This window comes from Engystomops pustulosus, chromosome 2 (assembly GCF_040894005.1).
Source record: "Engystomops pustulosus chromosome 2, aEngPut4.maternal, whole genome shotgun sequence".
In the NCBI taxonomy this organism is placed as follows: domain Eukaryota; kingdom Metazoa; phylum Chordata; class Amphibia; order Anura; family Leptodactylidae; genus Engystomops; species Engystomops pustulosus.
This window is the reverse complement of record NC_092412.1, coordinates 219,696,463-219,716,862: the sequence shown is the minus strand read 5'-3', so window position 1 is coordinate 219,716,862 and position 20,400 is coordinate 219,696,463. Positions and strand designations below refer to the sequence as shown.

Below are 20,400 nucleotides of genomic sequence, written 5' to 3'. Positions count from 1 at the left end.
CTAGCTATATAGACATTAAATGAAGTGGCAGATGCCTGTGCAGAGAAAATTAAGGGGTTGTCCGACTTAACAGAAAACTCTGCAGACATGCTGGTGAGGGGTGTTAAAAAATTAAACATATTGTTACCTCCCGTTTGTTTACAGGGGCATGGCACTTCAGCTCTGACAGGCTGGCACGCTCACCCATCTCCAGCGCCTGCTACAGCAAGTGGACAGGGGAGGGGTGGGCATGACAGTCTGATGGAATTTGTCAGAACGGAGGTGCCGCGCCCTGTAATCAAGTAACACCCCTCCTCCGCCTGCAGAGTTTTCAATTCAGTTGGCCAACCCCTGTAATGGGGGTAAATATTAGCCTAAACTCCCAGCTGATAACTGATAATATATACCATATGTAACAACCTAAAATGTTCCCACCCGTAGAACTACATTGCAGTGTATCAGCCACTGCTTCTTCAGATTATTTCTCCCATTGCCTGTATTTGTATTGCTCAGTCGGTGATACATATCTTGTTTGTCTGTAGCTTCAGCAAATGCTTCTTGGATTGAAACTGAAGCGAAGGAAATTCACTAATACACCATATGTCATGTATAAAGTAGTTACAAACACGTCTTCCCATCAATCTTTGTGGATTAGGTCACAGCTTTAGCTGCCAGTTTAATAGCTGCAAATAATTATTCTGAAGGCCGAGTCATTCCGTCTATTGATCTGGTGATTATTTCCAGCATGTGTCACATTTATTGGGAACAGCCTTTGATTTCATGTGTGAGCAGTAAAATATATATATTAAATATGACATTTAAATATGTTCGGATGTTTTTTTCTATTGTAGTAGGACTCAATAAGAATAGACAATTCCAATAGGACATGGACTGCATTGAGAGCAAATATGCATTTTATGTACTGCATGTGCATCACCAGTACAGGGAAGGCACATCCATGTCTCACTGACCCAGTAAAATCAATAATACATGAAAGTGTTAACAATGAAAAAATACAATAAAAGCTAATATATAAAGCTGAGTGTATATGTATGTATGTTTGTCCGCTAAAGGAATCTGTACTGTTGCATTTACAATCACGAAATTTTGCACAGCCGCTCTCTATGACTCAGGGAATGTCATAGACTGGGTTTTGAGACTAAAATTTAACCCCACACTTTCCAAAATACACTTATTAATCACCATATACAGGAGCCATTGTCTGCTGGCTGTTGTGATAGTTAGAAGCTGAGCCCTGATTGGTTGCTGTTTTGCCACAGGTCATTAATATGAGCTTTGATTGGTTACTATAGGCAATGAGTAGAAGACAGCTTATGTATCTTTATTTTCTAGAAGATGTCCCATGCAAATTTTCATGTATCACTTTTTAGGCGACTTTTTAGGCACAAATCTTAACCTGGATACAAAGATAGGGACACTTCTGATAAACCCCCCATAGACAAAGTGACAGTCAGAGACAAACACAGAGACAGTCAAAGACAGAGACAATCAGAAACATAGACAGTCTAAGACAGTTAGAGTCAAAGAAAGTCAGAGAGTCTAAGAAAGTCAGAGACAGTCAGAGACAGACACAGTCAGATACAGTCAGAGACACCACCTATGGATGCTTTAGTGTCTCAACTCGCCCTGACAGCTTCCTTTTCAGCTTCTTTGACATTATGATATTTTTTGCAGATCCAAAACTCTTGCCAATGACTGAATAATATTTGGATGTGTGAATGCAGAATACACATGGCGGTATATACATAATAAAGATGACCTTGCACTTACTTGCCTAAACTTCTGATATATAACACCAAACTTGAAGGTATTGTTGATTTCATGTTCATCATATGCGACAATCATTTGTGACGCCTGGAGATAAGAGAATGAATCCATTGTTAATTACCTCAAAGCGGGTTTCCCATGAAAGAAAGTTCTCACATTTTAATTACCTAGTAAAATTGAAAAGTTTACACAATAAAGATAACTTTTAACCCCTTAATTTGCAATTTAAGTTTTAATGCTGTTTTAACTCCTGTCACTCCCCAGGCTGGTCAATAAGATTCAGCAGTATGGATGGGCACTAGAAATGCAGACGCTACATGATTCCTCTGTGCTATGAGATGCTGTGTGCTGACAATGTGCTTAGATTATACGGGTAAAGGGTTTAACTACACTTCCATTAAGCTGCACATATAGAAAAAGAGTCATGAGATGGATATAAGACACTGCGGTATCTTTATTTTTGCTTGTTTTTTTTATTTTTTGCAACTTTTTGTGTTTTTGAAACGTTTCACTGTGACTTTTGCTGGTGTTTCTCAAGTACACCTTTGTCTGCACCTTGTGCAGTGCCTTATGTATCTTTATTTTCTAGATGTCCCATGCAAATTTTCATGTCTCACTTTTTTTGCTTACTTTTGTGACTTTTTAGGAGCAAATCTGAACCTGGTACAGGGCAGGTGCAGACGGAAGGATTTTATTCTCTTGGCCCCTGATTTAACGTGTAAATTGGAATAAGTTTTAAAGTTGCATTCACATGTGGAGTTTACATTGAGTTTTTAAATGCATTGCAGATACACATGCGTTTTACATTTTGCACTGCAACAGTAAAGAGAAACACTTTTAAACTAAAACGCATGCAATGCTTTGAAAAACGCATCCCTCACCACGTGTGACCGCAGCCTCATATGGTGTCATCTCCCTGGGGTGTGACTAGAGTGCCTAAAAATGCAAAACACAGCCTCAAATCCAAAATTTGCAGTAGTGTCCACTTCTGTACATAACCCCCTCTCGTGGCTTGTGTCCAGGTTCATTTAAGACATTTGCAACAAAAAGAATAAGATATATGACCTCAATGACGCACTCCTCTCTGCTTCCTCACCTAATCAATAAAACACACAGTTTGCAGGAGTGATAGAGACAGGTTGGACTTGTATCTGTGAAATGCTGTATTTTTGTTAATAACAGTGAATTGGAGAATGTGTTATTTTGTTATCCTGTGTATATTTAAGAATCTTATCGCTGTCGGTATACCCCTTTAACAAAGCAAACCCTGCGCAGTAGAGGGAGCTCTACTGCTTTTCGTACTGTATTAGTAAATCCAAAAAAGGTGTCTGACAGTTGCCATATTGGTTCGTACATTTGTTAGAGAACTCAGATTAGTTTACCATTTCACAATAATAGATGTATAACATACCTTGGGGTAGAGAACAGGATTAAACTTGAGTCCTGTGGCGTCATCACATAAGGCCTGTAATAATAACAAGGAGAGAGTCGGAAACTTGAAAAGTAAATGCAAATTGATGAACAACTGTCTCATTGGCCCATTTATTAAGAAAAGTGCAAACTGCACTACGTGCGGTTTGCCTGTAGAGGGTGCAGTGTGCGACAGATTCATGAAATGTGTCTCATGTTTTTCATGAATCTAGCGCTCCCTGCACTGCCTCGACAGAGTGCACCAATTTTTTTTTGGTGCACCTTTATCATGGGGGCGTGCAACACAATTCTGTCAGAAACTGCACAATAAATGTTTTGCATGCCCCTTTATGTGCAGAATTTTGTGTTGGGTCGGGCATAGCGTGCCACAAATGTGTCTCGGGCACTTTACAAATACCTGTGCAAGCAGTTTGCACTAAAAAGAATGTCAGAGAGAAAGCTGGCGCAGGGGCTTTAGTAAATATCGGCCACTGTGTCCTTACTAATGAACCTTCAAGGAAATTGGATGACCTGACTAGACTCCAGTATGTTTTCATGCATTTCCTATATGAAATATGATAAGTCAGAAATGGAAAATTAGGATTTCTTTGTATTACTATGTGTCTGTCGAGTGCAGATATCGACATTTTAGATAAACATTTCCATAAAATTCTAAAAACAACAAATTTGTTGCTTGTATTTGTCTTCCGCATGTGTCTTGTTTTCTCCTCTTTCTCCCACTTATGGAAACAAATACGGTCTCTGCGTCACCCATATGTCCAATGTAGTTATGGTCCGTATAAAATATGGAAGGCTGGCAAATGATGTCATTGGCTTGTTTGGGTCTCTTGATTTTTTTGCAGTGTGAATGACTACATAGCATAATTAAATATAATTTAAACAGAGACTGCTGTATAAAATATGGATGAGACACATCCGTGAAGCAATATAGTGTGCATGTAGCTAATAACTGATTGGCCCCGTTGTGCTTTTACCGCCCAGCTCCCATATATCTAACTGATTTGTGCAGGACCCAAGTGTCTGATCTTTACCAACTTTGAATTACTGACCTTTCCTAAAATAGCCATTAATACTCCTCCTTAAGTGTAATGGTAACTTAAAGAGATATTCTGATATGTGCATTGACATTTAATTTATTTCATCTGCCATATACATACATTTCTTCAATTTGATGTTATTAAACAAAATGTCCATGTGTGAAGATAATTTCCTATAAAAGTAGCCATGAGATCCCTTTTTCTTTGAAACAAGATAGCTGTCCTTGGATACGACCACCCCTGCTGGAGTGATAGCACAAAGAAACAAAATGTTTTTGCATATGAAATGGCTGTAATTTATTGCATGTCCCACAGTCGTCCTTTGATAATGAACCCTGTATCCAGGAGGTCAGGAAGGGCCCAATAGTGCATGTCTTGCCACCACTACCAGGGCACGGGGGTGGTTATATCCAAGGACAGCTATCTTGTTTCTAAGGGACAACATGGCTACTTTTATTGATGAGAAAAAGAATGTGTGTACCTATAAGCAGTCTGAACCTAGCCTTTCACTACTGAGTATAAATTCTTACCTTTGCTATCTGCGGAACACTGGGAAGTTTGTTAAATCCAGCCAATGGGATCCGCTCATGTAAAGTTTTAGCTTTAGACCTAAATAAAAAGCCACATATATGAGGTCAAACAAGGAAAAACATAGAACATTTGAGTGAATTGTATAAAATATTTGAACAATTCACCATTTTACTAGTATTATTAATTGTGATGATATCTAACAGGTGTAGACATTATTATGTTTTATTGTTCTAGCGGAGTAAAAATATGTTTTCTCACTTGTTGAGATGCAGCACTTTATTTATTTTTTTTTTTTGCCAACACTAAAGGCCAACATTTTTTGCAAGAAAATACATTTTTAAAGCCCAGTAGCGCTGTGTAACAATGCAGGTTGCTACAATTTTACAATTTCTTTAACAATAATTTTTTAAGAAGATTTTTAAAGTTTCTATTACACATTATTATTATAGAATGGACCTGAAGTGCAGATTCAAGATTCGGCTGGGTTCCTTCTAGCTCAGACATATTGCTGGATTGGCTGCCGAGCAGCAAATCCGGCAAATTAACGATCCTAGAAATTAGCCATGGCTATGATTGGCTATGGCTATGATTATATTTTATAGAATTTTTTTCCTAATAAAGTACCCACCGAGGATTCGAGGCTGAAATTCTCTGATCTTGTACACAATGCAAATAAGTTTTCTAGGATGGAACAAGGTAACATTGCCGCTTAAGCTTGCCAATTAAGGTCGCCTTGTAGGCATGTGGAAACTTATAGCCATTGATGCTCAAATGGGGAATTCTGGAAGAATATGCAATTAAGTTTTCCAGAATGGAAAAGGAAAACCATGTCCTCTTTTGCTGCCTTGTAAGGCACCCCCCTTAACATCACGCATGACTTTCAGGAATCCTAATGACACAATGCGGGATTCACTCAGCCAAACCAGTTCCCTGGGCTGTACTGAAGAGACACAACCACAACAAAACAGTGCTGTCTATTGTTGGGAATCTGTTCATTCTGGAATAGATACCCTAGTTTGGTTTTTATCCCACATCATGTCATTAGGTAGAAAAAGAGGTGTGGTTTTTCTTTTCCCATCCAGAAAAATGTATTTGCATATTTTCCCAGAATAACCTAGTGGCTATAAGTCTCCACATGCCTAAAAGGTGGCCTTAATTGTCAAATGCTCAGAAATACTTAGCATTCCATAGCATAGTAGCTTATTACTGATATTTGGCTTGTGGCATGGGACAATATTTGCCAAATTTGCTGTAACCACCTAAGAATTTAAGGCTCTCCCTTTTTCCTTAAAAATCCAGATCCCAGTGGAATTTTATAGGGGATAAGGGTACTTGTGTTGGTCCCTTCTTGAAAAAAGACAAGACAGGATGTAGAGTGTATACATCACAAAACTAATAATCAGAATCTAATAGGAAGATAAGTATGACAGATCTAGGGACATTTCCCAACATTCTCATTCCATGTGGATACACCATTGGAGAAAACACAAATGATTCTATTCTACAAACCTGAGTATAATTCTTAAATATTCTATGCTGTCGGCTTCTTCACATTTGATTGAAAGGATCAAGTTTCCAAGGCTGCTTCCAGTGCAATAAAAATTTAGATGGTCCTAAAATGGAAAAGACAAAAAGATCATGTCTATTTATGACTAGACAAAAATCCAAAAACATTTTATGTTGTAACGGGAACAGCTAGGATGGACTGGAAGGGGAGACAAGGACAGTAGTGAGCCCTTAGGCTCAATCCGGCCTTCAACAGTCGGGCAGGAGCCTCCGTCCATCCAGACAGGAAGCTCCTGTCCGTCACTGTGTAGTGCTCGATGCGGCCGGAAACGGCTGCTCGAGCACTATTACTGGAGCGATGTGGCCGGAATACATCCCGGGGGCAGCATAGGATATAATTAATTATGAGGGGCAGCATAGGAAATAATTAATGGTGGGGGCAGAATAGGAAATAATTAATTATGAGGGGCAGTCTAGTAATTAATGGGGGGAGGCATATTCAATAATTAATGGAGAGGGGTCCCAGTATATTTAATAATTAATTGACCTAATTAATTCATTAATTGGGCCAATATTTAAAATTGCTCACAAGGGGGTGCAGTATATTAAATAATTAATTGAGGGGGGTGCAAGTGTGTTATGGATGCGGTCACATGTACTGATATTAATTTTTAAACTTTAGTCCAGCCCTCCAACGGTCTGAGGGGGACAGTGAACGGCCCCCTATGTAAAAAGTTTGGGGACCCCTGCCTTAGGCTAAATGCCCTTCCTAGCTACCCCTGCCTAGTTGCTCAACCTACCCTGAGTGGTAGGTGTCAACTGGTCAATGTTTATTTCCTGCACCAAACATACAAACATAGAAGAGTAGTTGAGAGTCAAGTTGGAACTCAAGATAAACAGAAGCAGGGGTGAAACGGCAGGCAGCCCTTATATGAGATGTCAGAGTCCCAGTCCAGAAGATGACTGGACCAGTTCTCTGAGACCCAGAAAAGGGAGAAGTGTGATTGGAGAAATCAGGTCCGCCGAAGTTCACCATCTTCTTCCTGGTGTATGTAAGTGCATTGCTTGTGACACAATTTTAATCTTAAATCCCGCACTCAGCCCGACGGCACGCCCCTCCAATTTCTGTTGCATGAAAGCCCGTGCCGCTGTGCCAAAATCTGAACGCGTGCGACACAATCCCCTTCTAAATACCTCTCCCAGAGCAAATCCCAAATACCATGAATAGTCCAACGGAAATGCGATCTGCGGACCCTTAGTAAATAAGCCCCATTCTCTTTCCATATGTAATGTGAATCTGTGAACACCCAGAATGGTTGCATATATCACAAAAGCATTCACATTTATTTAAAATGTGCCAAATCCCAAGGCACAGAACTCTACATAAGAAATCCATGAAGAAAACTAAATAACTTCAGTAAAAGTTGCCTGAGGGTATATGGAAGCCAATGAAGTCATTTGAAGGAAGAACTCCTTCTCAGCTCAAAATGCAATAATGTGAAATTCCATCAAATCCTCAATAAAAGGGAAAATCAATCAATTTTGTTCAGCACTTTGTCATTTACAAGAACTTGCACGTAGACCTTATTTCCTTCCAGCGCTGTAATAAGAAGAGTCATAGATAGAACAAAATTCACTGCCATCGGAATTAAGATGACTCCTCATATGGTGGTGTCTGTGCAACTCCTATAAATTACAGCTAAGGAAACACATTTATGGTTTTTATCATAAATGTAAATCTTTGATTTTTAAGGTCAAAAATCTACCATGACTACAAGGCAAAATTTGTCATATTAAATGCCCAGATCAATAAAATGCTGCTATGTCTATGACCTCCAGACCTAGTCCCTCTCACTGCTGCGGGATGGATATACAGTAAGTACATCTTATCCAATCAAGGATTCTCTATGAGGAAACAGCACAGACCCCAGACTGATACAGATGCATTGCAGAAAACTATCATGATATACTGTATATACAGGTGCATTACCTGATGCCCAGGTAAACTTCATTAGAAACACTAGTCACATTGAGCTTTCCTCACTATTGGACAGAGAGTTTGGGAAAACTATTGTTTGAGCCTTAATTGCTGTTTCAGCTTAAAAATGCTCCTCTGTTTTGTCCCAATATGGCTGGAACATGATGGATCATATTGCAGTGAACAAGGTCCCTTGGGCTCAGCCATAATTTTTTCCCACTTATAATGAAGCAGAACAGTAATATCAGAGCACAGATGTGGTAATTACATATATAATGAAATACATAGTCTAATAGTTGTAGGAGTTAATCATTTCTATAGATACTATTAGTACACACAAGGGTAAAGGGAAGTGAGAGGCAACTTCATCAAGATCCCCTTAATGAATGAGGACTGGAATGAAGCGCTCTTCTGAGAATTACACATTAGTCTGGTCTATGAGATCACTTTAATGTAAACCCTTACTATATATCACTACAGAGAAGTTACTGGGCTAAAGATTGAGAACAGTACTGTTATCAGTCACAAGAATTCTGTCAGAGTCAGCTAAAATTTATGAGGTCTATATATGAGGTCTATCAGGGCCGCATCTGCCATGAGGCGGGGTGAAGTCCCCTCCTCAGGCGGCAGAATGCAGACCCTTTAAGAGGTGGCATTTTGCCACCAGTAGTACGGACTTACCAAATGCTGGCACGCACTACCTGAAAAATCAGTTACATCTGCGTCTTTAAGATGTAGTTGATAGGCAGAGCGGTGCACCACAGCTCGCCTGTACGCACTGCTCTGCAGGACACAGAACGACACACGTGATGACATCATCACTCACCCGTCCTGTGTCACTACAGACAGTGCGGCTGTTGGGAGAAAAGGACGAGGAGCTGCGAGGGAGCGCCAGTTTCTGGAGGTTTATTATTTTTGATGAGGCTGAGCACAATACTATGGGGGGGCTGTGCATAATACTATGGGGGGGAGGCCGTGAATAATATTACGGAGGGGGGCTGTGCATAATACTATTAGGGAGGATGTGCATAATACTATGGGGGGGCTGTGCATAATACTATGCAGGGGCTGTGCATAATACTATGGGGGAAACCTATGCATAATACTATGAGAAGGAAGATGTGAATAATACTATGGGGCGAGGCTGTGCATAATAGTAGGGGGGGAAGGCTGTGCATAATACTATGAAAAGGAGGCTGTGAATAATACTATGGGGGGAGGCTGTGCATAATACCTTGAGAGGGCTGTGCATAATACTTTGGGGGGATGGCTGTGCGTTATACTATGGGGGATGGCTATGCATAATACCTTGGGGGGGCACTATACCTTGGGTGGAAACACAGCAGAGCATAACCCTATGAATACCGGACATAGGGTACAGTGGTCCGGTGTATTCATGAGGGGGATCTGAGGCGGCGGTGACTGCAGCATAGAGCCTGGCAGTTACCACCAGCCTATGGTGTTGGAGTATCGGTCCAAAGATGAATCTGGAAAGAGGGCAGCGCCCCAGACCTCCCCCTCATAAATACACTGGATTGCTGTAAGCTTGGTCCAGTGTTCGGGGGCGATGAAGTGCAGTGTTTCCTAGCTTATCGGTATATTCCAATAAAGCTAGCGATTTCACACTGCTATAACTGGGGTAGGGCTAGGGAGCTGCTAACTTTAGTAAGTGCCCCTGGAGGGTTTATTTCTCCTGACAGGGTCTCTTTAAACCCTTTATGGACATGTATCCAGTGAATTGAGGAAAACTTTGCTGTATTTTTATATTGCACAAGGTTTAATGTTTTGTTGTGCATCTAACTGAAGACTTATTTGTGCATTTTTTGTCAGCATTTTAATGGAAGTGGGCGTGGCTTATCCCTTGAGCCAGATTTAGACTTTGCACCTTTTTCGAAATTGCTCAAAGTTTTTGCACAGTAAGTCATCTGCTTGTGCACAGAACTGGGCAAAACTGTCATATACACTACAAAGTTACAGGCTGTCACCCAAAGCAAAGAAGTGGAATACAAAGTATCCCGGCAATACACATCCAATATTCACCTTACACAGTATACATATGTGTAGAATGAAAAAAGGGTAAAATAATGTGAAAAAAATACAAACCTTTCCCATGAAATGTTTTCTGTATGCCCGTGCTGATCCTTTATATTCTAGTTTATAGCCATATGTGCTAGGGCTCATGGGTTCCTCCTCTTCATCACATATACTGCTGTCTGAGGATGTGGGAGTGCTTATATTTTCTGGATCTTCTATCCAATAACCTCCAAACTGAGGCAGGATAATGAGTGGGTAAGCGCTGTCCTTCTCCAGGATCTATAATTGAAACAAGCAATACTTTATGGGATAAAAAAATTACGTTGTATTCTTACCAAAAAAAATAACTCTTGACTCTGGAGGCCAGGTGATCAATATGGGATTGGAGAGGGTTAAAAAGTGACTGTGATATCTACAGTACTCAAAAATGTATCTTGAGTCAACCTCTCACAGAGAAAGTATTTACATTGGATACCACTATTTTCATGGTCATAGATAAGGTCTGTGATGTCACATCCATCCATCATATGGTCTATATGCAGGTCAGTCCCTATTCGCTTTACAGGCAGTCTCAGGGTTACGTACAAGATAGGTTCTGTAGGTATGTTCTTAAGTTGAGTTTGTATTTAAGTCTGAACTGTATATTTTATAATTGTAATTCCAGTCAATTTTTTTTGGTCTCTGTGACAATTGGATTTTAAAAATGTTGGATTGTCATAAGAACCAGGATTAACAATAAAGCTTCATTACAGACACCTGTGATAACTGTTATAGCTGTTTGTTGTAGCCTGGGGCTAAAGTACAATAAATTACCAACATCCAGAGGGCCCTTTGGAACTAGGGGCCGTCTATAAGTCGGGTGTTCTCAAGCAGGGGACCGCCTGTACAATGTATAATGGTATGATGGGTAGAAATAATAAGGACAACCCCTGGGTGTTACAAACTGAACGTGCTCAGCTCTCTATGCTTACAGAAGGCAAATACAGTAACTTCAGTAACTTCTTTTGTTTTACACCCTTTTATGTAATATTAACTGTGGATTACCTCTTCTATGCTGGGATATGGGATGTAGTCATCCTGTAAGAGGAAACGAAAAATGTATTAATTATCATATTAATACTTCACATTAAAGAAACAAAAAGTTATTACGGTATTTTCCCAAGAATATGGATGAAAATTATGAAGAATTCAAGCCATTCATACATAATAACACCTGTCCTCTGCATTTGTTTGAAATTGTAGGTTCGCTCTGATGTTCATAATCAATATCATCCTCAATATTATCATCAACATCATCCTTACATTTTTAGATATCATCATCAATATGATCTTCGATATCATCATTAATTTTTTAGATACTATCATCGGCAAACATCCTCGCTAGCATCCTATCAATTATTATTTTTGTATCATTACTAGTGCAATCTTTTATTCTTTGGCTAATTAAAAATCTATGCCTGGGTTAGAAAATATTAATAAAGTTTTCCACAAAATCATAGTGTAAAGTACTGACTGAGACCACTTCTGGTAACAGTATACTGCATGTCCTGGGTGTCTTTTAACCCACAAGGGAGGCCACACAATCAGACAAGCAGTCTGTCATAATGTTTCCCAAAGTTTACTTCACTTCCTGCAGTACAAGATCCACCCAGAAAGTGCAGTGGGTGGTGATATATAGTTTTACTATGTTACCACTATACATATATCAATATATATTTATAGTCTTCATGCTGTAACTACTGCCCTCCATGACATCTTTAACCACTAGAAGACTAAAATTCCTAAACACTAAGTAAAATGGGACTAGCATTTTGCCATTTGTACTCAGCCTCATTCACGTCCAACTGTACCAGAATCATTGAGAGACAACTTGAGTTAAAGATCCTCTTTAAAGAGAACCTGTCATCAGGAGCCCTTTTTCTGTCTCCCCCATAGAGAATTGTGTGCACATTGCCATTTATAATTAAACTGGCTTTTTCTGATAAAAAGAAAAGATAGATGGAAGTTTACCTATCTCTCTGCAGAGCAGAGTCCCGTGTCCCATGTAAGTGGCTAGTGATGAGTTGTCCCCCCATCCTCGGAAAACCACTTAATTTAAAATTCCAATAACCCCAATATCCCTCCTATCTGAAATAGACCCATGATGGAACGGTTTCCTGAGGGTGGGGGTGAAACCACTCCTCACAGGCCTCTCCCATAGGACTAAGGACACTGTTCTACAGAAAGAAAATTAAATTTTCATTTAACTTTTCTTTTTAATTGGAAAAACCCAGTTTTATTACAAAAGCACTTTGGCAATGTGCACACTACTCTCTTTGGGGACATGGGGGAGCCAGAAAAAGGGCTCCTGATGACAGGTTTCCTTGTAGGATTTCTAGACTCTTACTGCAACCTTCAGTTTTTAAAGCACTTACAAAACACAATTTTGTAAGCTACAGTACCAATAAAAGTATACACCCTCATTTACAGTGTAAACAATGCCTGTGTTTTATCTGATACTCCACCAAATGATTAATTAGTTTATTTGCTTTCTAGGCATGGAGATCAGCATATGGTAAAAAAGATAAGACATGAAGTAGATGCAAACTGGGTGCAACTAAAGCGAGTATATTTATGAGCGCTATCAAACTATCTATCTCCGTCTCCCAAACTATCCGAAGAGGTGTTGTGCTGCGCCTCAATAATTCATGACTCTTCATTGTCCTTTTATATGCCTCAATGATGTGCGCAGCATAGAAAACAATCATCCGCTGTGCACAATCTCGCTACCATTAGGAATGCAGGGAGAGCGCTGTAAAACAAAGTTGAGCTTTTATTAAGCCAGATGGTAAAGAAACTATTCACAATCCCAACAAGTTGATTTTGAAAGTAAATCAATAAAAAGAGAACTGGGAATTCAGACAATTTGCGAAAGAATGTGCGCTATCATTTATACACGTAATGCCATGCCCATACTATGCCAGCAGCCTAATAAACACTGGATGCCAACTAAGGGCAGATTCACATCAAGCATTTCCCACATGGTTTTCTTTGGTCTTTCTCTGGCCATTGTTGAGATGGCAGATATTTGTCTCTAGACAAAAATATAAAGTTGTTAAATTCAATAAAACTTCAAAAAAAATAAAACCCTGAGGGGAAATAAAATTGACAAAACTAGAATTTAAACATAATACATGTTATAACTCACAATACATATAATACTGAATCCATTGGATGATCCCAGGAGTAAGTCCCCTGTTAGGCCCCTTCTCCACTGGCGTTTTTCACGCGCGAGTTCTGCGCGTGCATTTGACGCTCAGAACTCGCATTGCACTCTGTCCCATTGTATTCAATGGGTCTTTCTCCATTAGCGTGGTTTTTAACGCGCGTGCTTGCGTTCGTTTGCACGCGCGTCAAAATCGCAGCATGCTCTATTTTTGCGGGTCACGCACGTTTTTCACGCCCCATTCAAGTCTATGGAGATGCATCAAGAACGCATTGCACTCGCAATCATTGCAAGTGCAATGCGAGTGCAATGCGTTTTAAACGTAAGGGTTGCTAGGTGACCAGAATAACATTATTTCCCCTGCTCGCGAACGATCATTTAATTAATAAAACACAGTGAAGAACAGTGAAGAATAGAATAAAAACAGTGAACACAGTGAAAACAGTGACCACAGGATCATTTAAGAGAAAAACACAGTGCAGAACACAGTGCAGAATAGATTACAGATGTTCGGCACATCTGCTTACTTGTCGGGAGATACGCGCGGAACGGCGCGAACAAAATAGCATGTGAAGAACAATATATATGTGTGAAGAACAAATTGCAGATGTATTTAAACATCTGCAATGTGTTCTTCACACACATATATATTGTTCTTCACATGCTATTTTTTTAAACTTTTCTGCGGCATTTCATTCCAAGTGAAATGAAGAAATGAAGCAGAGCTGAGTCTGTTATACGGCACACGCGCAATAGATTTGTAATCTTGGAATTACGGCGCCGCTTTATCGGATTCCACAATCTGTTTATTATTTTTCTATTAAAAAAAAGACATTTATTTTTACAATTTCTCTGATATTTCGATGTGCAGCCATGTAGCAGTGTTGGGTTTGTTGCGTGGCACAATTATGACATCACAGTAGGTCTGACATCGGGCGCCGCTCAGGAAGGTCAATCCGAATTGACTATTCCATTATTTATTATTAGAGTATAAGGGATTTTTTTTTAATTTGCTGAACTCTATGAACCGTGGTGCGTGGCTGAGAGTATTGGGGTGTCGGGTACCACATCGCACCCCCTGAGTATACGCCGTGTCATACAACCATCAAGTTTGTTCGCAGACACTTCCCATGAGTGACAGTAAAACTACGACATAGAAGAAGCAGATACAAGATGCAATAGATATAAAGATGATGTAGGATTGATGAGTTTGTCGTCGGATACAATGTATCAAAATATTATATTGTATCAAACACAAATTTAACACTGCTACATCTGTATTTGACTCTTTCAGCTCTGCTACATATTTTTTTGCAATGAGTAAACCCTGTTCCTTTAGTTTTTTCTGCATTTAATTTTTCGGATAGTCGCAGTCGCGTCTCCGGTCGCTTGTTGATGCGCTTAAAAAGTCATCGACTTATTCCCATAAAATGAAAGTTCTGCAAACTTTACAGAGAATAAATAAACCGAGGCGGCCACTGATTTATGGCCCCGGGTACAGGGGGGGCTGTGGACCCGTGTAGCAGAGCTGAATGTGTCATTACACGGCAGATGTGGGTTTGTCAGATGTACAAAAGTTAAATATATCTGATGCAGCAGAGAGGCGTTAGTAAGAATGTTGATGTTTGTAGTTGTATTTAAACATCTGCAATGTGTTCTTCACACACATATATATTGTTCTTCATATGCTATTTTGTTCGCGGCGTTCCGCGCGTATCTCCCGACAAGTAAGCAGATGTGCCGAACATCTGTAATCTATTCTGCACTGTGTTCTGCACTGTGTTTTTCTCTTAAATGATCCTGTGTTCACTGTGTTCACTGTGTACAATGATTTTATTCTATTCTTCACTGTTCTTCACATCTGCTAACTTGTCGGGAGATAATATACACGGGGAACAGTGAAGAATAGATCGCAGATGTTTGCAAATTATCAGAAGACATTATTTTTCAATTAAATAACACATTTTAATCCCAAACCATGGTCCCTTTGAAAACTGCTCGAGTCTCCCATTGAAACGCGCGTCAAAAATGCGCCGAAAACGCAAAAACAACGCTAACAACACGCGCGTGAAAAACGCAAAAACGCAAATTACTCCAAGGAAAAATGGAACAAAAACGCAGCCAAAACGTCAGTTTTTCACGCATTGCACCCTGACGTGAAATGCAACGCTAGTGTGCAAGAGGCCTTACACTTGCGTTTTTCACGCACGGGTTCTACGGGTGCTTTTGATGTGCAAAACTTGCATTACACTCTAACCCATTGCAATAAATGTTTTTGTTCTGACCACAAACACGTTTTTTCAACGCGCGTTTAAATCTCAGCATGCTCTACTTTTGCAAGTCACCCGCTTGAAAAACGCACCATACAAGTCTATGGAGATGCAAGGTGCTTTATTATTTGGTGCAGAAACAATATGGTTTAGAACTTTCTTCCATTCATGAAGGTGAAATAGAACTCCCTAGACCAACTGTTAGCTTCTCTAGTTGTGCAACAAAAATTGCGCCACAAAATGAGTTGGAATAATAGAAGCGCCGGAAAAGTCGTGAGTGTCGGAAAAGCACAAATATTGTTCATTTATATTCCTTAAGTAGATCATTTGAGGTAACCTGTATCCATCTGTGTAATGCCGGGTTGAGGTGTCTGTGTGATGAGCTGAGATGTATATTTCTGATCTGGTGGATATAATGAAGATGAGGATTTATTGCCTTCACGCTGCTCATGGCTGCTATCGTCTCGGAGAAGAAGCGCTGCCTTTCTGTTACTTGCTATCCTGAGAATTCTACGAAAACAACATTCACTGCTGACGATTGAGAAGAATAGAGAAATTGCCCAAGGGGGGATATTTAGGAACCATATTACCAACCTTTCAAAAGCAAATTTTAGATTTTATTACATTCTCATCTCACTGTAGAGTCTCAAAAGTTCAGTGTTTTGCCTGCGCTCACACAGAAAAAGCTGAGATGTTTTTAGATGTATGTGCTTTTATACTGAGTATATACTATGGAAAATGATGGCTACAGGGTATATATTCTCTGTTGTATAATCCAACTGCTTAAGAACAGCATGACCTGCAGACAGGGTCACCACATAACAATGCAAGGGTTATAGCAAAAAGAAAATTAAGTAAATCTAATCCGCATCTATACAAACTAATGGCATGGATGGGTCTGTGGGCTAGGTGAAAGCCAATACTGAGGGCGAATGAGAGTTTATTGCAGTTTATTGATTTGTTTTTTCTAAAAATATACTGCATGAACTTATCACAGGAGTAGTGATAAATGTCTAGGAATCTAGATGCCTATAAGAACTGATGAGTAACATACAGTTGCTCATTTTGGGAATGGGGGTTATCATGGCTTGTACCTGTGTACAAAGAGAAGACATACCCTATATACTCGAGTATAAGCTGAGATTTTTAGTACAATTTATGTGCTGAAAAAGTCCCACTCGGCTTATAATCAGGTATAAGCCCAGCTGATGTCACTCAGCTGAAGGGTTAATCTATGGACCAGTCTTCTGGAGGTTTAATCTTTGGGGGCACTCTGCTGGAAGGTTAATCTATAGGGGCACTCGGCTGGACATTTTATTGATGAGTAGCAGTTGCATTTACCACCCTAGGCTTATACCCGAGTCAATACGCTTTCCCATTTTATTGTGGTAAAATTAGGCATCTCGGCTTATACTCTGGTCAGCTTGTACTCAGGTATATACGGTATGGCTGTGCCAGGAATTGTGACTTTTCCTCCTTTTTGCAACCTCCACCGGTCCACCAACTCCTAGTGCAGGTGGTTATGGTGCAACTCTAGCAGTAGACAAGTCAGTAGGAGAGCCAGGTGACCCATACCCCACCAACCTCAACTGAATTCATTCTCCTATGCTCTTTTTGACCTTGAAGAGAGAAATTTGAGTTTTTCAGGAACAGAAGTCAAAATAGTAGACATGAAAGTTTACAAATAAAATTGCAACACTTTTATTGTAAACACTATGGGGGGAATACATTTATCAAATTCTTTTCTCTAATTTTGCACCTTTTCTAGGTGTAATGGTCAATATGCACTTTATTTATTCCAACCTTTATGACCTCCCAGCAAAGTTTGCCTTAACTGGAGTTTTCCAGTGTTGTGCCTGACTTAACTTTGGATTCCAAACGTTGATGTTTTAAAATATTTAGCATTGTGGTTACTAATATTAGCACAATGGGGGTCATTTACTAAGGACCCGATTCACGTTTTCCCGACGTGTTACCCGAATATTTCCGATTTCCGCCGATTTTCCCTGAATTGCCCCGGGATTTGGGCGCACGTGATCGGATTGTGGCGAATCGGCGCTGGCATGCACGCGACAGAAATCGAGGGGCGTGGCCGAACGAAAACCCGACGGATTCAGAAAAACCGCTGCATTTTTTAAAAAAAAATGTGTTGCGAAAATTGCACTTACCTTCACTCAGCCCGGCTCGGTGTATTCCAGTGTGTTCCGATGCTCTTCAGCGCAGCAGCGACATCTGGTGGATGGCGGAGGAACTACCTTAATAAATCCCGGCCAGACCCGAATCCAGTGCAGAGAACGCGCCGCTGGATCGCGAATGGACCGGTTAAGTAAATCTGCCCCAATAACTCCACTCTGGCAAAGGAAATGCATTAGAATGGGTCGCTCACTAATTTGCAAAATTTGTGCAACTTGTGCCAGTTTTAACATCATTTAAGATAAATAAAACAAGCCCAAACCCCCCTCCCCCACTCACACACCACACGCAGGGCGCGGTCACACATTGCAGTTATAACAGCATCACAATTAGCTCTTGCACAGGTATTTAAGAAGTGTCTGAGACAAATTCCTGGCGCACGCGACACAAATAGTGACGCTCACAAAACTTTGTGGCGCGTCCTGCATTAAACACAGGAAACCCCACTTTTAATGCAGTTTTTACGACTCTTAGTAAATGTTCCCCACAGTTCACACTTTCAATATGTTTTTTTCTCGCTCAAGATTTAGGATCCAACCCAGGCAGGCAGCCCCCGGGTTACGTACAGGATAGGTTCCTTGGGTTTGTACTTAAGTTGAATTTGTAAGTAAGTCGTAACTATATTTTATAATTGTAGCTCCAGATAAATTTTGGTTTTGTCCTAGTGACAATTGGATTTTCAAAATTTTTTTCTGTAATAGGAAGAAGTCAAGTGTCCTTAAGTAGGGGACCGCCTGTACTTACAAAAGGTAGATTTCTTTATCTGAATAGAATACAGTGTAAGTAAAATTAACAAAACCACACCTAAAATCACCTATTAACTGGAATGTGTTATAGCACCCATATAAAAAGAAAGACTGGAACATTTCTAGATTAAGTATAAATGATCCTCACTGATGCATATTCTGAATGTGTTTTTCTCCAAATCTCTTGATTTCCTTAACATTGTTTCTAACAGCCATGGTAACATATTAAAACTGGGATAACTCCTCCACTAATCTCCGTTCACCTTCCGCTCCATGTGTAGTAGTGTCGCGTACCCTATGCTTCTGTCTTTTACAGTGAGAAATATAGAACTATAATTTATGTCATCAATAACGGAAGAGCATGACGGAAGCTGCCGAATGCAATTGAGAACTAAGCCTCACATTTCGGCTCCTTCTGCACCCACCTTATTTTTCTGGCTGCTACTTTTCTGTTCTTCTAGCTTGGGAACCTAATAGAGAATAAGCAAAATTATAGGATTTAGAGGAAAAGAATGTAAGAGAAATAACTGAAAGGCTCAGTATACAGAGCCCATTGTCCATCTTCCCCCCCAAAAAAACAAAAGATCAAAACTATTTATCTTCTACAAAACATTCTGGGTTTCCATTTACTCATATCACATATCTATAAGGCATCTTGACTTTGATAACAAAGCTCATATTCAGACAAACATCCCACAATAAAGAGTGTTCCACATGAAGCAGCCCACTTTAGGTCGGGTAAGTACGGCAATTAGTCACCACTTTTGAACTGGGTACATGCAGAGAGATCTACTTGGAAAGCTTTTGAACTCCAGTAGGTGCTTGCAGTGACACACACTTCTGAGGCTTTGAGCAGGGGGTTCCATTCATATAACCATCTTGAAAGTATACTTCAAACGTGCCTCAAGAATGCTTCAGAAGCAAAGACTTTTCATCCACGATGCGTATCGGCTCATAAAGGAGGCAACAATGTATTTCTATATTTGGCAACGTCCTAGCCAATGTATTTTCTGAAGATATATACTTGCAACCATGATCTCATTCCTAATTATTTTCTACATGAACTTTTCCTAATACTACTCCCCAATTTTGGCATTTGATAAGCACCCCGCTTAGTTCCTATTTCTAATGTCACCACACTGTTTTTGTATTTTGGCCCTAGTTATTGTAATTGTTATTACATTTTATTTATTCATCTGTGTTTGCCTAATTATGCATTATGCAGAAGGCGCCTACCACTAAAAGTAATGATCGGTGATGGCCACAATCACAGGGTCCAACTCGGGAATTTGTCACTTATATGATGGCTGCGACTGTTGCTTCCGGTCCCCCATGGGATCAAAAGGGGAAGTAATCTCTGGTGGTGACAGCCGGGAGTCTCTCTTAGACGAGATCAATCTGAATTAGACCCTGCAGTAGGCAGCATCTAATTAAAATGTAGCAATTTGCCAATAAACTGCAATGCAGTTGTAGAGCAGGTTATTGAATAAGCAATTAGTCCTTCTTGGGGGAAAATAGTAAAAAAAAAAAAAAATGAAAAGGTTAAAAAAAAATCTAAAAGTTCAAATTACTCTTGTCTCAAAATGCCAGATCTATCAAATATAAAAATTATAATTACTTGTGGTGAACCCCATAATGAGAAAACACATCCAAATGTCCAAATCCCAGTTTTTTTAAAAAAAATTTATTAAACTTTTCCAGC

The 20,400-nt window shown here is 39.8% G+C and overlaps 1 protein-coding gene across 8 annotated transcripts in view; it reads right to left on the bottom strand.

Moving 5' to 3' along the window:
* The window catches only part of RAP1GAP2 (RAP1 GTPase activating protein 2), a 517,296-nt gene that overhangs the window by 56,983 nt on the left and 439,913 nt on the right, over positions 1–20,400 (bottom strand). For all 8 annotated transcript variants that reach the window (XM_072138202.1, XM_072138205.1, XM_072138206.1 and 5 more), the window contains 7 exons: positions 19,124–19,168; positions 11,329–11,361; positions 10,354–10,563; positions 6,276–6,379; positions 4,766–4,844; positions 3,179–3,232; positions 1,771–1,854 (listed from right to left, as the gene is read on the bottom strand). In XM_072138202.1, the coding sequence (XP_071994303.1) occupies positions 1,771–1,854; positions 3,179–3,232; positions 4,766–4,844; positions 6,276–6,379; positions 10,354–10,563; positions 11,329–11,361; positions 19,124–19,168 (609 nt within the window). The remainder of the gene's footprint in view (positions 1–1,770; positions 1,855–3,178; positions 3,233–4,765; positions 4,845–6,275; positions 6,380–10,353; positions 10,564–11,328; positions 11,362–19,123; positions 19,169–20,400) is intronic.